Genomic DNA, 15,546 nt, shown 5'->3' with positions numbered 1-15,546 from the left:
CCAGGGCTCTGAAGCAGCACCCGCGCCGGGGCGCCGTAGAAATACTTTTGAGATCTCAGCAACTAGAGCCCGCAGCTTCTCTGTCTGGCTACCATGGTAACGCGCACGCGCCGAGCGGCGCATGCGTACATTTATCACCGCGCCTGCCTCCTGGAAGTGATTACCTCTAGGTCACGGCGCAGGCGCAGAGTACGTTTGGCGTCGAGCGAGGCGGAGGCGTGCTCTTTGCGGTCTCCGCTCGGGTCTGGGGCGCAGAGCCCGGTAGCTGTGGCGCGGGTGTCATGTCAGACAACGAGGACAAGTGAGTGCGGGAGCGAAGTGACTTTTGCGGAGCCTCGCAAGGGGCGGGTGAAGCGGGAGCCTGGGTCGAAGGAAGTTGAGGAGCCAGGCGTCGCGGGGCAGTGTCTGAGGGCACTGGGGGTGCTGAGGGGGCCCGCGGAGCTGGAGAAGGGTAGGGCGGTGAGCCGGCAGCATAGACCCGGCCAGAGGCTGGGCACAGAAAGACCCCGGCTCGAGGGTCCAGAGAGGATCACTGAAAAAGGTATCTTTCAGCAAACTTCCGCTGAGTCGGGCTCTGTGTCAATACCTAATAGGTGTATTAGGTATAGTCTCTGCTCTCCAGGTGGGGTCCCTTTCTAGAAGAGGGGGCAGGCCCATAGACATAATGCCGGGTCGTGTGAATTGCGTAATAGATCTGTAGTATAGAAGTAATCCCGAGGAGGGTCTGGGGAGACTTTGAGGTGGTAAAGGTCTGGGAGGCTTGCAGTAATCCAGGTGAGAAAAGGTAGTGACTTGCACTAGGGTGATAGTAGTAGAAGTAGTGAGAAGTGGTTTTGAAGTCCGGATTTATTTTGAAGCTAGAGCCCAGGAGATTACCTGACGTGTGGTGTTGGAGGAGAGGTCTATCCTGAAGATAAAAATAGGGGGGTTCTCAGCATAAGTATATCAGTCAAAGCTGAGAAACAGAGGAGATCATCAGGCGGGTGTCAGTAGAGAAGAGGAGATGACTGCGTGTCCGAGCATCCCAACATGGAGTGCTTCGGGGGAAGAGAGGAGAAACCGGCAAAGGAGACTGAGAAGGAGTAGCCAGTGAGGTGGGAGGACACCAGGAGTGTGAGGTGTCCTTGCAGTCAAGTGAGGAGAGTGTTTTGAGTGAGATGAGTGGTCCTGTGGGCCAACTGACACATCAGGCTAAATGAGAACGAGAATAGTCCATCACGTTTAGCAATGTGGAAAACATTAACAAACTTGAGAGGATGGTTTGGGTGGAACCATGGAGGTGAAAGTCTTTGGAGTGAGATGATGACAGAATGGGAAGAGAAGAATCGGAAACAGTGAAGATGGACAACTCTTGCAAGAATTTTGCTCCCAAGGGGAGCGTGGAAATAGGGCTCTGTGAGGAGGGAGTAGAAAAGTAAGCTCTGTTTGTTTTTTTAGACGAGGAACTTCAAATGACTTAATGATTTATTAAGTGATTCACTCATTAAGTAGATATTTATTGAGTGCCTCCTATGCTAGTAACTCAGATGAGACACAGATCTCTGCTCTCTTTGATTCTACTAAGTGGTGCTCTAACTGGCTTCTTCTTCTTGCACAGCTTTGATGGCGACGACTTTGATGACGTGGAGGAGGATGAAGGGCTAGATGAGTTGGAGAATGCCGAGGAGGTCAGTATTTAGCCTTGGGCTCCCCTCTCTGCAGCCCGAGCTGCTGCATAGCCCGGCCAGCGATGACTGACTGAATGCATCTGCCTCCCATTTGTGGTCAGGGCACCGCCAGTTAGAGTGAGGAGAGATCTAGTCCTGGGTCCTAGTCCTAGTCCTGGAGCCCCTCAGGGTGGGCCTGAAGGCTTTTGTCCACTTGGAGCACAGCGCATGGCTTCTGGGGCAGTTAGCTTACTGACAGTTGAAATATTCCCTTCATTCATTGAGCAAACATGTGTTAAATGTTTATTATGTACCAGGAGCTCTGCAAGGTGGGGCTACATGAAGAGCAAGGGGGAGAGTGACCTGGGGTAAGGCTGGAGAGGTAAGGGCCAAGATCAGGCAGGATTTTGTAGCGTGAAGGCATCGGGAAGCCACTGACAAGAGTTGAGCTGGGGAGCGGCATGATCCAGTGAGGAGTGAATTGGGGAGGAGCAAGGGTAAAAGAGAGCCCAATTAGGGAGCCCTCATAGACCTCCAGGTCAGACCTGTAGCTTGCACTTGGGTGCTGGTAGTGTCGGTGATGGGAAAAACGGATGAAAGAGATATTTTGGTGGTTTGGATATGGGGCTGAGAAAGTGGGAGATGACAGGGATGACTCCCATGTTTCTAGCTTGAGCAACTAGGTGAATGAGTTACTAGCGTCATAGATAAAATAGGGCTTTCTGTCCCTTGTGACTGATGGAAGGAGAAGTGCTTTCTGTCTCTTGGAGAGAGAGTGATCCCTCGATTTTTTTTTTTTTAAGGCTGGGAAGCTGAAGGCCCTCTTGGGATTTCCTGTCTGCCTGGCACTCTGAGGTTATATGTTCTCTGAGTCAGAAACAGTCAGAAACCTTCTCTATCCTTCTGATCCCTTTCCATCTCTGTCCTATTGATTCTGCCTCCTCTGTGTGGTTCGGTCCTGTTTTCGTTTCTCCATTCCTCGTGTCTCAGCCTGGTTTGGATCTTTATTGCTTTTCACCCACATTACTGCAGAAATGTGTTGCCGGTTTTCCTGCCCTCAGTCTGCTGTTTGCCTTTCTGCCGCCAGAGTCGTCTTTTTCACCTGCCCACGTGATTGATTACTGTTGGTCTTCCTAAAAGGTCTCTCTGCTTCTGCCCTTTCCAACTACAGAATATTCTCAGCAAAGTATCCAGAGTGATCCTTTTAAATCGTAAGTCACTTTGTCTCTCCTCTGTTCCGAATCTGCATCCAGTGGCTTCTTAGCTCATTCAGAGTAAATGCCGAAAAGATGTACGAGGTCCTCCATGATCCGGCCACCTGCTCCGTCTGGGACCTTATCTGTTCTTGCCGTCTCTGTCATGCCAGGGAGACCCCAGCTCAGAACCTTTGACTGCGCTGTTCCCTCTTCCTTTCCCTTAGATATGCACGCGACCTGCTCCTCAGCCTCACCAGGTCTTTGTTAAATGTCACCTCGGTGGGGCCTTCCTGACCATCCTGTTTAAAATTGCCACATTAACCCCTTCCTCCAGCATCACCACCCTGGCACTCCCTGTCTTTTCTCTGTTTTTATACTACACATTGTACTTAACTAATTTTGTTTATTGTTTGTCTCATCTCATTATAATGTAAGTTCTATAGGAGAAAGAATTTTTATCTGTCTTACTACACTATCCCAAGTGCTTGGAATACTATCTGACATATAGTAAGCGCTCAGTAAATATTTGTTGACTTAATTCTTTATTATAGAATTTATTCTTCTGCCTATAACCCTATACACACCTTTTGCTCTAATCATACTCCACAATTAGGTGTCCAGACCTAGTACATTCTCTCCCTCCTCTGTGCCTGTGCGCATGCATTTCAGACTGCCTGGAATGCCCTTTCCTTCCTTGTTAGCTTGGCAGATCCTACTCATCCTTTTGGACCAGCCCAAGTCTCATCTCTGGACTGTATTCATAACCCCCAGTACGAGGTAGATGTCTCTCACTTTCTTGTTAAGTTTGTGGCACACTTGCATACTTTTTTTTTGAAGTGCTTTGACATTCCATTTTATTTATTTAAATACACATGCTCACACACACAATTACAACTCTGTAAATTAGTGAAATGGCACTCATTGGATGAATTAAATTACAACCAGTAAATGAGTGAACAGGAAAGACAAAGAGTTAAAGAAGATATTTGCAAAACATGTAACTAAGTACATCTATACAATGAATTCTTACAAATCAATCATAAAAATGCAGAAAATCCAATACAAAAAGGGGCAAGGGATTTGAACAGCTACATCACAAAAGAGAATATCCAAATAGCTAATAAATATATAAAAAAGATGCTTAACGTCATTAGTCCACAGGAAACTGGAAGTAAAACCACAAGACAGCACTCCACAGCCACTGAGATGGCTAAAATTAAACCAGACAAAGCAGACATCTTACAGTGACAATACCAAGTGAGAAGAAAGATGTGGAGCAATTGGAGCAACATTTATATTATTCTGGTCCGAGTGTAAATTGGGCCAGCGCTCTGGAAAACTCTGTGGAGTTGTGTACTAAAGGGGAGTATAGATGTATATTTTTTAGGGACCAGTGATCTGGCTCCTGGGTGTATACCCAACACAGATGCATACTTATGTTGACCAAAAGACATGTACAAGAAAATTCATAGCATAATAGCAAAGTAGTCCAAATGCTCATTATAATTGAACGATTATATGGATTGTGGTATATTCCAACAATAAAATCCTAGATGGCTGTGAAAATGAACAAAGTACTGGTAGACACAACAGAATGGATAAATCTACAAATACAACATTGAGTGGAAGAAGCTATATAGAAAACAGTACATAAGGTGTGATTACATCCACAGGAACTTCTTTTTTTTTTAATTTTTCAATCTTATTTATTTTTTTATACAGCAGGTTCTTATTAGTCATCAGTTTTATACACATCAGTGTATACATGTCAATCCCAATCGCCCAATTCAGCACACCACCATCCCCCACCCCCCCGTGGCTTTCCCCCCTTGGTGTCCATATGTTTGTTCTCTACATCTGTGTCTCAACTTCTGCCCTGCAAACTGGTTCATCTGTACCATTTTTCTAGGTCCACATATGTGCATTAATATACGATATTTGTTTTTCTCTTTCTGACTTACTTCACTCTGTATGACAGTCTCTAGATCCATCCATGTCTTAACAAATGACTCAATTTCGTTCCTTTTTATGGCTGAGTAATGTTCCATTGTATATATATGCCACAACTTTATCCATTCGTCTGTCGATGGGCATTTAGGTTGCTTTCATGACCTGGCTATTGTAAATAGTGCTGCAGTGAACATTGGGGTGCATGTGTCTTTTGAATTATGGTTTTCTCTGGGTATATGCCCAGTAGTGGGATCGCTGGATCATATGGTAGTTCTATTTTTAGTTTTTTAAGGAACCTCCATACTGTTCTCCATAGTGGCTGTATCAACATACATTCCCACCAACAGTGCAAGAGAGTTCCCTTTTCTCCACACCCTCTCCAGCATTTGTTGTTTGTAGATTTTCTGATGACGCCCATTCTAACTGGTGTGAGGTGATACCTCATTGTAGCTTTGATTTGCATTTCTCTAATAATTAGTGATGTTGAGCAGCTTTTCACGTGCTTCTTGGCCATCTGTATGTCTTCTTTGGAGAAATGTCTATTTAGGTCTTCTGCACATTTTTGGATTGTGTTGTTTGTTTCTTTAATATTGAGCTGCATGAGCTGTTTATATATTTTGGAGATTAATCCTTTGTCCGTTGATTGGTTTGCAAATATTTTGTCCCATTCTGAGGGTTGTCTTTTCGTCTTGTTTGTGGTTTCCTTTGCTGTGCAAAAGCTTTTAAGTTTCATTAGGTCCCATTTGTTTATTTTTGTTTTTATTTCTATTACTGTAGGAGGTGGATCAAAAAAGATCTTGCTGTGATTTATGTCAAAGAGTGTTCTTCCAAGTTTTCCTCTAAGAGTTTTATAGTGTCCGGTCTTACATTTAGGTCTCAAATCCATTTTGAGTTTATTTTTGTGTATGGTGTTAGGGAGTGTTCTAATTTCATTCTTTTACATCACACTTGCATACTTTTATAGCACTTGTTGTTTTGTTTACTCTTGTCTTTTTCGCCAGCCTGTGTATCCTTTGAGAGCAGAAGCTCTTAGCTTCCTGTCTCAGCGCCTATGATGACGTCTGGCACATGACAGGTGCTTAAGAAGTGATTGTTAAATATATGAATATGTAAAGATGGGGTGCTTGTTCCTCTTCCTCTTAGGGTGATTTGTTGTCTGTGCTCAAGGACTTCTCTTCTGGATGAGGCAGCTGGCTTTGGACTCCCTGATCATGAGTCCTTTTTTTACTAGGTCTGAGACTTTGGCCAAGTTAGCTAACCCTCCAAGCCTCTAAAATGGGCATTGTAATCCCCACCACGTAAGGTTATTGTGAGGATTAAATGATGTGTTAATAAGGCAGTTGCATGGTCACTGGCACGGAATAAGCGGTAGCGTAGTGGTGGTTATAATCGTTGTCGTCGTCATCCTGCCCCTCACCCCCGATAATGCATCCTGAGATTTTTCCCTCTTTTCTTCCTTGGTGTCCAGGAGGGTCAGGAGAATGTTGAGATCCTTCCTTCTGGAGAGCGACCGCAGGCCAACCAGAAGCGAATCACCACACCATATATGACCAAGTATGAGCGAGCCCGTGTGCTGGGCACCCGAGCCCTTCAGATCGCGTGAGTACGAGCCTCCTCACCATCTCTTCCATCAGACAGGCCACAGGGAGCCTGCACGCTGTGGATGCGGCTCGGCCTGGCACCTGACCACAGACCTTCCCCCTTCTCACACGCTGAACACGGGTGGTGCTGTCCCTGTGTGCCAGGCACGGTGCTAGACCCCCTGCCCTCAGAGAGTTTGTGATCCAGTGGAGAAACAGGACATAAACATCTGCGAAGTCAGATAACAGTACAGGAGAAGAATAGTGATAAGAATACAGAGTGTAACGAGTGCCTGTCAGTTAGGGAAGCAGAAATAAATAAATAAATAAATAAGATCAGCCCCCGACCGCTGTGTGCTGCGGCAGCACCCCCTGGGCTTAAGGTGGTTCTTGAGTCGATAGACAAGGGCCAGCCCAGAGGAGTCGGGGAACCCTCCACGTAGAGGTCCCGCTGGAAACGTGAAAGCACAGAGCAGTGGGGGGGGTGTTGGGGATTGGAAACTAGCAGCCTTTCCTTTGTCTCCCAAGCTTGGAGCTAGTTGAAGACTAACAGGATTCAGGAGCTAGCAGTAGGCAGGTGGGGATCGCAACGTGCGATGCTTCCGTGTCCACCCCAACAGCCGTGGGCACTGCCGCCGCCAGCGGCCCTGTGTGCAGGCGTCAGCCTGCCTGCTAAGCTTGTGGGCATCGTGGAGGACAGGTCAGGCGGCTTTGAGGAAGCAGGGACTCTTGAAGAGGCTGGACCACAGATGCGTGCTTTCCCCGCCAGGCTCCCTTGTCAGATGAGTTCCTCCTCCGTTGTGGTGAGAGTAAGTGGGAAGACAGAGAGGGGACGGGCATGTTACTGTGGGTCTCGTGGAACATCCTCCGTGGGGAAACGTGATACCGGGGAAAGGAGCCCTACCCCAGACCTCTTATAAGCTGCTGTGGGAAATGGTGGGTACCTAGAGGAGGGGGTGCTTCAAGTAGGGAGTAGTCGAAACTAGGCTTGAAAGGAAAGCTGGGGCCAGAGTTGTGGGACGATGCGTGCTGGCGGAGTGGTGATGCTCAATCTGTGCATCCATCCGTCCCCACCCCGCCCAAGTTTTTAAACAGCATTGGGCTTCATCTCCTCCAGTCTTGTGGAGTGAAGGTGACCACCGTGTTCACCTCGATAGAGGGCTTCATGGGCGGGCAGCGTCGTTCCTCACCCACGTGGCAGCAGTAGGCCTCCTGCCAGCCTGGTTGTGCTCCTTGCCCGTCTGGGTGAAATGAGAGCTGCATTCAGTTTGATGATTTTGGTATCGCTGGGGTCAGGATCCTCTAGGCCTGCACCGCAGCTATGGTTGCCACTGGCTACATCTGGCCATTTAAATTTAAGTAAAACTAAATGGAAGTTCAGTGTTTCGGTCTCATTAGCCACACTTCATGTGCCCAGTAGCTCCCTATGGCTACCGTAATGGGTGGTGCAGATAGAGGACATTTCCATCATTGCAGAGCACTGATTGGGCAGTGCTTACGTCTGCTAAACATGATCAAGCAGAAAGAATAATTCCTAAATTATTTTTCAAACAAACAGACTGTGTGCAGGTTAAAGTCCGTCAGCATCGAATAAGATACAGTGCTTGCACCTGTTGGGGATGCAGGGATGATCACAATTCCCCAGGTCTCTAGGTGTTTACAGTCTGGTGGGAGAGATGGACCCGTTCTAAATACCCAGAACCCAAGGCGGATGGGATTGCTGCTTTACAAGAGAAACAAAAGAGAGAAGGGAATAATGGCACGGGTGACTGGGGAAGCCTCATGAAGAGATTAGAATTAAAGTGAGGTGGTTTCGAACGTATCCCAGGCGCCAGAAACAGCACTAGGAAAGGTCCAGGTAGAGGCAGGCATGTATGGATTGTAGTGGGGGAATGGCAAGTAGCTTGGGGCACAAGACTGGAAAAGATGTCACTGGTTTATTGAGTGACAAGTTCAGAAGGTGGGCTTGCATTTGGCGGACAGTAGGGAGCAGGCATTTCAAACACTACCGAGGCCCAGGTCCTGCTTTCCTTGGGGAGCAAGCCTCGGTCTAGCTTAGTCTAGTCTATAGTGCTCTTTCCGACTGAGGGCTAGGGTGCTGTCTGGTGGTTCCCCGGCTGCTGTAAGCCCTTGGACAGCCAGGGCTGGAGCTTATCCTGAGTACGAGGCCTGCAATTCTGCACTTAGTAGATACTGAACAGATGTTTCTTGGATATTTGTGGATGAAACCTCGCTCTGGTTCATTAGCCCCACCTGGTGGCTGAATGGTTGCCACAGGTGGAGACGTTCCGGGCACACTCTCACACTTCCTGTGCACGTAGTAGGGCTGGATGAATGAATGCTGTTGAGTTATTCGTATCTTGAAAGAAATAAGGCATATGCAGATCGGGGAAAGCATTTTGCCCCATTCTTTAAAGGTTTACGTTTTGGGGAAGTTCAAATAATTATTGAGAGAGGATATAGAGAAAGTTAAAGAACTTGGTCTCTGCCCTTGGGAATTTTTCAGGCTTTGGGGAGTAACAGACATCAGAATATTTAGCGATGAAATTAGTAGATTATTTAGTGTGAACTGGTGGCTCTCAGACTGGCTGGTTATGAGAAGCACCTGGGGAGCTTTGCTAATGCAGGTTCTCAGGATCCTTCACTAGAGAGTGAGGGGGAAGGGTCTGGGGAAGGACCTGGGAACCTGTATTTTTAGCATACTGTCCCAGTAATTTTGATGATTATTAGGTTTGGGATCCATTAGTGTAAACTTGAGCTGGAATCAATAAGTGTGGCTTCCCAGAGGAGGTGGGCCTAGAACTGGCCTGTTTGTTTCTAGAGCCTCTGCTGTGGGCCAAGTGTTGTGCTAGGGCTTGGGGTCCTGGGCCACCAGGTCTCGTTGGAAAACTTCAATCAAGTAGTCACAGTGGTGCCAAGAGAAGCGTATGTAGAATGAGTCAGGGCACTGAGGCTTCAGCAAGTGCTTTCCAGAGTGGAGACATTTGAGCCTCTTGCCCGCCTGTAGGGAGAGGAAGAGCTTGTACAAGGATGCAAAAAAGGAAACAACAGGGTATGTCTAGGGAACTGTAGTAATTTGGTATGGCTGGAATGTGGGGTAAATATAGGCAGGTAGCATGAGAAGGTACTAGAAAGGTAAGCAGGGGCCAGGTGAGGTTCTGCCTGCCTGATGGCTGTGGGGTGTCATGGAAGGGTGGTAAGGAGGTGAGCGCCCCATCACAGGCCCTGTGTAGAGGCTGGAGGAGCAGGACCCTTGTAGGGGGTATTGCCAAGTCAGAGAAGGAAAATGAGGCGAGCTGGGCCCCGAGGCAGGGCTGGGGGGTCGAGTTAGAGTGGTAAGAAGGGTGAGCTTTTGCACGTGCGGGTCCTTTGTGCTGGAGCCCTCTGCTGTGGCTGCAGGCTCGGGAGTCTGTGATGGGCCCTGGGGGAGGCCCTTGGCAGGGGAGCTGACATGACGCATGTCACACGGCCCAGTGATAAAAGCTCACACTTGTCCCGTTCACAGTACCGGTCTTCAGTTTGTGAATCACCAGCTTTTAAAAATAATGGGAGGTGGTGTAGCACAGTAGGGCGGAGCCTTCGGGGTTCAAATCTTGGTTCTACCACTTACTGGCTGTGGGTCCTTAGGCAAGTTACTGACCGTCTGTGCCTCAGTTTCTTCATCAGTAAGACGGAAGTAACAAGCGTACTTACCTCAGATACAGTACTCTGTGAAGGGCTGAGAGCAGCTATGGCACTTACTCTTTGCTTGTTCCAGTAGTGTTTTAGCATCATTGTTGTGTAGGTGTGGCAGGGCTTTTTGTCTTCATTTTCAAATGAGGATAGTGAGATTTGGGGAAGAAATTCAGTATCTTTGGAGGCAAAGTTTAAGTCTAGTGTACAGGCTCCCGCTCGCGTACCCTCGCTGTCAGTGCCCCGGAACTGCCGCTCCGCATCCGCTGTGCCCGCCTACCTGGAAGGTGCCCTTTCTGGGTGAGGACTGGGATGCTGATCTGATCCTGTTTGTGAAGCTACCCCCCGACTTCATGCTGGGCCTTTCTCCCTGTGTTTGTAGTCTCCCCCAACACCTGTCCCTGTACCTACAGGATGTGTGCCCCCGTGATGGTGGAGCTGGAGGGGGAGACAGATCCCTTGCTCATCGCCATGAAAGAGCTCAAGTAAGTCACCCAGATGATGGTTCACTGCTCCAGAGCCCTGGGAGGCAACCCTTGGGTTCTCTGCTGCATACCCTTCCCCCACTTCCCTGATGGGGAAGAGTGATTCTTGTTCCTGTAGACCCTTAGTTTGTTTGGGAGTCAGCCCTGCAGGGAGGAGGAGGGAGGGGGAGGAGGGGGCAGGCAAAGGGGGAGGGGAGGACATTGATGAGACCTTCGCTGTCTGTCCGAATTTCCCTGTTCCTACTGCAGTTGGCCTTACCAACATCCCTCTACGTTTCCCCCTCCTCCCTTCAGCCATGGGATGGCAGAGCCCTTCCAGACTGAAGTGCCACACTCAGAGGTGCGGGAACTTTTTTTGTTGTAATTCCTTTCCTGCAAAGTGCATTCATGGTCTCGAGAGGATGCTGCTAAGGCTTCTCTTGCCTTGCATCCTGCACACTCTGTCCCTCTGCTGCAGGGCTGGGGTCACCGGCCCTCATGTGCCTCGACTTCTCGCCTGCCACAGGGCCCGAAAGATCCCCATCATCATTCGCCGCTACCTGCCCGACGGGAGCTACGAAGACTGGGGGGTGGACGAGCTCATCATCACCGACTGAGCCGGGATCACCTTCCCGCCTGTGCCTCAGCCCCAGTGCCTAGTCTCGTGTTCTTTATACGTGTAAATAATAAATTCTTCAACATTGCAACCCCTCCGCCTCCAGCTGCCTGGGAGGCCTACCCACTTCTTCCGCCCTGCTGCCTGGAGGGTGCGCCCATCCCAGTGGCCCTGCGACCGTCAGCTCTTTAGGAAGCACCAGGGGCCCTGACCCCCTGTGGCTCCCCCACGTCCCTCCCTCCATCTCGTAGTCCACCAGAGCAGAGGCTGCTGCAGGAGACACCTCAGCTGCCTTCCCAGCAGACAGACAAGCCTTTGTGCCCAGGGAGCTGGTTGCCACGGAAACCCCCAATTTCCTTTCCAGTGGGGACTGGCTGCAGGGGCTTCTCCCTTCTCAGGAGTATCACAGAGCAGGTCTCATCAAGCCACCCATTGTTTCCTAAGGACCTGCCTCGAGCCTCTTATCGTGGGCTCGGATCCCCTTTCAGGAGCCAGTGCCCCAGCAGGAAGCTTGGGGATGCAGTGATCTCCTGCCCTCCCCGAGAGAGCCCTGCCGGGCAAGTCAGCAGCTGGACCAAGGGCCGAGCACCTGCCCACTCCTGCCTCCCCTCCCCCGCCCCCCCCCCCCTCGATCCCCGCTCGTCAGGCCACTCCCCACACACCATCCTTCATGACCCACCTCTCTGGTCTGCCACACCCATACCCTCTCCTTCCCAGCTTCTGGAAGATGTCCTTCCCCTTCTGTGTGGGGCCACTGCTCCTCAGAGGCCTTCACTAGGATGGGTGCTGGGATGATGGTGGGCAGGGGAGCAGGGCTTCTGGGTTCAAGGCGTGACATTAAATCAGGACTGGAGCTCCCCTTTCTCTGCCCTAGGTTCTGATGGGTCCTGTTCTCTTCACTCTGCTTACTCAATCAATCATGCTGGTTCCTCCCTTTCTCGGGGTTGGCGGGTGGGGGGAACAGATGACAGGGAGAGGGTGTATACTGACACCAACAGGGATAGAAGGGAAAAACGGGCTTCCTGAATATTCCAGCCTTGACCTCCCTTCTGCTGCCAGCTCCCCTTCCACGAAGAGGAGGAGCTTGCCTGACCTCTGCAAGAGGCAGGGACCCTGGGTGTGGGTGCCCCCTGGACAGGGTGGGAGTGATGAGCGGGAGGGGTGTTTGCTGCTCTGGAGAAGGGTTAATTTGGGGGAGCAGTGGACTTCGCACCCCCTTCCACCCTCCTCCAAGCCTGTGGAATCCTTTAATCAAGTTGGGTGCTGAAATTTCAGCTCTGAAATGCCGCCTTTGTGCTGGCATCCAGGCGGCCGCCCCAGAGTGCGGGGGTCACTTTCTTGGCCCCGTTTCTCTAAATGGTCTCTTTGTTCCTGCTGGGCCGCTCAGTATCAGATGTGATTAAAGGGAGATGGGGCTTGGGTGGAGGAGGAGAGAAGTGGCTGGGAGAGGGAGGGGGTTAACCCTTCGGGGATAGGGTGTAGAGGAGTTGGAGAAAGGGGTGTTTTTCCTCCCATTTCCCCCTTCCCATTCTGCTGCTCTTTCATGGAGTCAGCCCCTTCCTGCTCAGCTGGCCAGGCCACGGCATAGTCTCCTCAGCCCTCTCCCGATACACCTGCCCCTTCTCTGTTTACATGTGGAGCCACTACTGAGGCCTGAGCTCATCCAGAAGTTCAGGTCTAAGGCATGAGCACAAGCTAGGTCTCCCGACTTCTGTCGGGTTATTTGTTCTTTTGGGCCATTTCCCCTTCTCCCGTATCCCCAGTGACTTTCCAGTGAGCCTCACGAGGTCCTGGAGGTGGTGATTTCATCTTCTTGATGTAGCCCCTCCCACCTGCCCTGCCAGCTCCGTGTCCACAATCCCACTGAGCACAGGAGAAGACTGGAAATACTGAACAGACCAGAAATGGACTAATGTCCTGCTTGTCAGTAGAGGGAAAGGGTGTGTTGTCAGAATTACGAGCACATAAGGTTGGTACTGATTGATCCCTAACAAAATTCTAGAATAGGCTATTGCATATTTGAAAACACTTGGATAATAAAAGGATCCTGGAGCTAGCATAGGGTTTCTAAGAATATCACCAAGTGAACCAAATTTTCTGTTTTCAATGGTTACTGGTCTGGTAGGTTGGAAGAATGCCACAGATACAGTGAACCTTGATTTTAACAAGGCATCAGGCAGTCGTTCTGTGCAGCTATGATGGAGAAGCGTGTACTTCAAGGTGATAAAATTAGATTCAGAATTGATTGGACAGTCTTTTCCCTAAGAGTATAGTTAACAGAATGGATGGAGAGGTTTTTAGTGGTGTACACAGGGCATGTCCCTCTTCATCCCAACCTTTGTTCATTAGTGACCTGAATGAGGATATTCAAGTTTCAGACATAAAGCTCAGGAAAACTGTAAGTTGGGTTCGGAATTCTGAAGGATTTAATATAGGTGGGGAAACGGTCAGATGCAACAAGATGAAATCTGTTAAAGATCAATATAAAACCCTGCATTTATCTACAACATCAACAAAACACTAGAAAACCACTTGTATACAGGTGGTCTGACTTGGCCGCAGGTTTTAGCTACAAGAGCAGGGGTTTGTAGTTACCACTCCGCTTCCTGGGAGCCAGCGGTTTTGGCGAAGTGGCCTGAAGCGCTTGCGTGACATAGCTTCCAGATGGCAGTCTGGCCACTCGGGAGGACTGGGCTAGTTCTTGGTGCCCCCTACCCCGCCCAAGGTCCTGACTAGGAGGTGAGGGGCTGGAGCCCACAGACAGAAGAAATAGATACAAGATCTGGGGATGCTGGCCTGGAGCCGTGAAAGCATCATCGCTTTAGATTACAAGCGGAAGTAGGGCAGGTGGAAGAGATGGTTAAGGGCGCAAGCTTTGGAGTCAGCTGGCTTCAAAATCTGCACCAGCACTTCTCAGCACCCACCTCGCAAAGTGTCAGGTCCCCATCTGGGAAATGGGGATAACGATTGGACCCACTCCCTCATAGGCCTGAAGGATATAAAGCACTTGGCCAGGGAGCGCCCAGTACATGGTAGCTATTACTGTTACTATGAGCTGAGTGTAAGGAAGGACTTCCAGCCATTGGAGGTGTCTATCAATGGAGCACGGGGAAGAGGGGAAGAGATTTCCCTGTCCCTGTGGTGGAGGAGCTCCTGGCGCCAGAGTGCAGGTTGGAATTCCGTTGAGGAAAGAGCTTTTGGGGAGGAAACCCTGAAGGATTAGATGGCACGTCTGCCATCCTGGTTTACACTTAGACACAGGCAGCTGCTACGAGGACTCGGCTAGATCCTGGTGTTGGACAAGTTGTGTGTGTGTGTGCGTGCGTGCGCGTGCGTGCGTGTGTGCGTGCGTGTGTGTGTGCGTGCGCGCGCCTGTGTGTGTTATTGGGGGAGGTGGCAAGTGGAGGGTACAGTGAGAGAAGGCCCATCCACCCATCCTAAAGGACCAGGCCTGCTGACTGCAGACAGCAAGACATGAGGCCTGATCTACCTTTCAAATACTTGTTCCTTGAATTCTTTGCAAGGCCCCCTCTCTGCTGGGCGAGAAAGGGCTGCTTGGAAGGCGCTCTCGCTGAGTTCCAGCTGGGTCAGCAAGTGGCCCACCTGCAGTGTGGGCACAGCTGGGCTGGGGGCAGAGCTCCCATCTGAGGCCTCAGTTCTGAGCACACACTGACCCCACTGTGATGCCAGTTGTCCTAAGCTGCTGTACTGGGAGAGAGGAGACCTTTGGATTGTCTGTTCTTTGCATTCTACCCCTAGCTACTTTCAGAAAGTGTTTGAAAAAGCACAGGTACAGGGATAAGAGACCAAGAGACAGGCCAGGTCAGGCCCACCAAGCAGGTAACCGGAACCTTTAATTTTATTATGTAGAATGCTTAATGCAGAGTTAATAGGGGCTAGAGTACCTAGCAGAGGGGAAGGGGGAGAGGGAGCTACTGAGATAAATAAGAGGGGGGCAGTAATGAGTTACATGTGGATTGGGGGGCTGCAGAACAGGAAAATAGGGGCAGAACAGAGCTACATACTTTATTCAAATACCACTGGGAGGCAAAGGGCAAAAGGCCAGGGCAGAATGTACATGTCAGGAGCTTAGTGTCTTCAGCCTGCTGCCAGCAACCTGGGTGCTGGGCCCTGGGTCTCCCCCTGGAGCTGAGGGTTTGGGCCTGAGCAGCCTTTAACTCCGGAAAGCCCAAGGAGTTGGGGCTGACAGAGCAGGGGCCACAGAGCCTGGTGAGGGGAGAGGGAGTTGGCGGGGAGCCGGGAGGAAGGCTCTGTGAATTGTCTCCGAATCCTGGGGTCCCTGCCTCCTCATCTCCTGGGATGTACCTCAAGAGCTGGGAGCTTGTAGTGGAGCAGGACCTGGGTCCTCTCTCTCCGTTAGACAAAGAATGAGGTTACTGGCATGAAATTGGATCTGGGGGC

The 15,546-nt window shown here is 50.1% G+C and overlaps 1 protein-coding gene across 2 annotated transcripts; it reads left to right on the top strand.

Annotated features, from left to right (window-relative positions):
- The first annotated feature begins 170 nt into the window (after positions 1-170).
- Positions 171-14,926, top strand: LOC136130553 (DNA-directed RNA polymerases I, II, and III subunit RPABC2). 2 transcript variants are annotated; one of them, XM_065887031.1, is made up of 5 exons: positions 171-301; positions 1,598-1,667; positions 6,261-6,391; positions 10,458-10,529; positions 11,035-11,219. In XM_065887031.1, the coding sequence occupies exons 1-5, from the start codon at positions 282-284 to the stop codon at positions 11,123-11,125; spliced, it is 384 nt and encodes a 127-aa protein (XP_065743103.1). In that variant the 5' UTR covers positions 171-281; the 3' UTR covers positions 11,126-11,219. The 2 variants fall into 2 exon arrangements, with proteins under 2 accessions (XP_065743103.1, XP_065743104.1); XM_065887032.1 differs by lacking the exon at positions 11,035-11,219 and adding an exon at positions 14,884-14,926 and having other exon boundaries at positions 282-301.
- The last annotated feature ends 620 nt before the right edge of the window (positions 14,927-15,546 follow it).

The sequence above is a fragment of the Phocoena phocoena genome, chromosome 11 (assembly GCF_963924675.1).
Source record: "Phocoena phocoena chromosome 11, mPhoPho1.1, whole genome shotgun sequence".
NCBI lineage: Eukaryota > Metazoa > Chordata > Mammalia > Artiodactyla > Phocoenidae > Phocoena > Phocoena phocoena.
The sequence above is the reverse complement of the archived record's forward strand: the minus strand, read 5'-3'. Positions and strand labels throughout refer to the sequence as shown.

What these genes read in the sequence shown, in the direction of transcription:
- LOC136130553 (XM_065887031.1), top strand. Translation starts at nt 282, where the DNA reads ATGTCAGACAACGAGGACAA. An exon ending in AGTTGGAGAATGCCGAGGAG is followed by an intron (nt 1,668 to 6,260) that starts GTCAGTATTTAG and finishes CTTGGTGTCCAG; the next exon opens with GAGGGTCAGGAGAATGTTGA. An exon ending in ATCGCCATGAAAGAGCTCAA is followed by an intron (nt 10,530 to 11,034) that starts GTAAGTCACCCA and finishes CGCCTGCCACAG; the next exon opens with GGCCCGAAAGATCCCCATCA.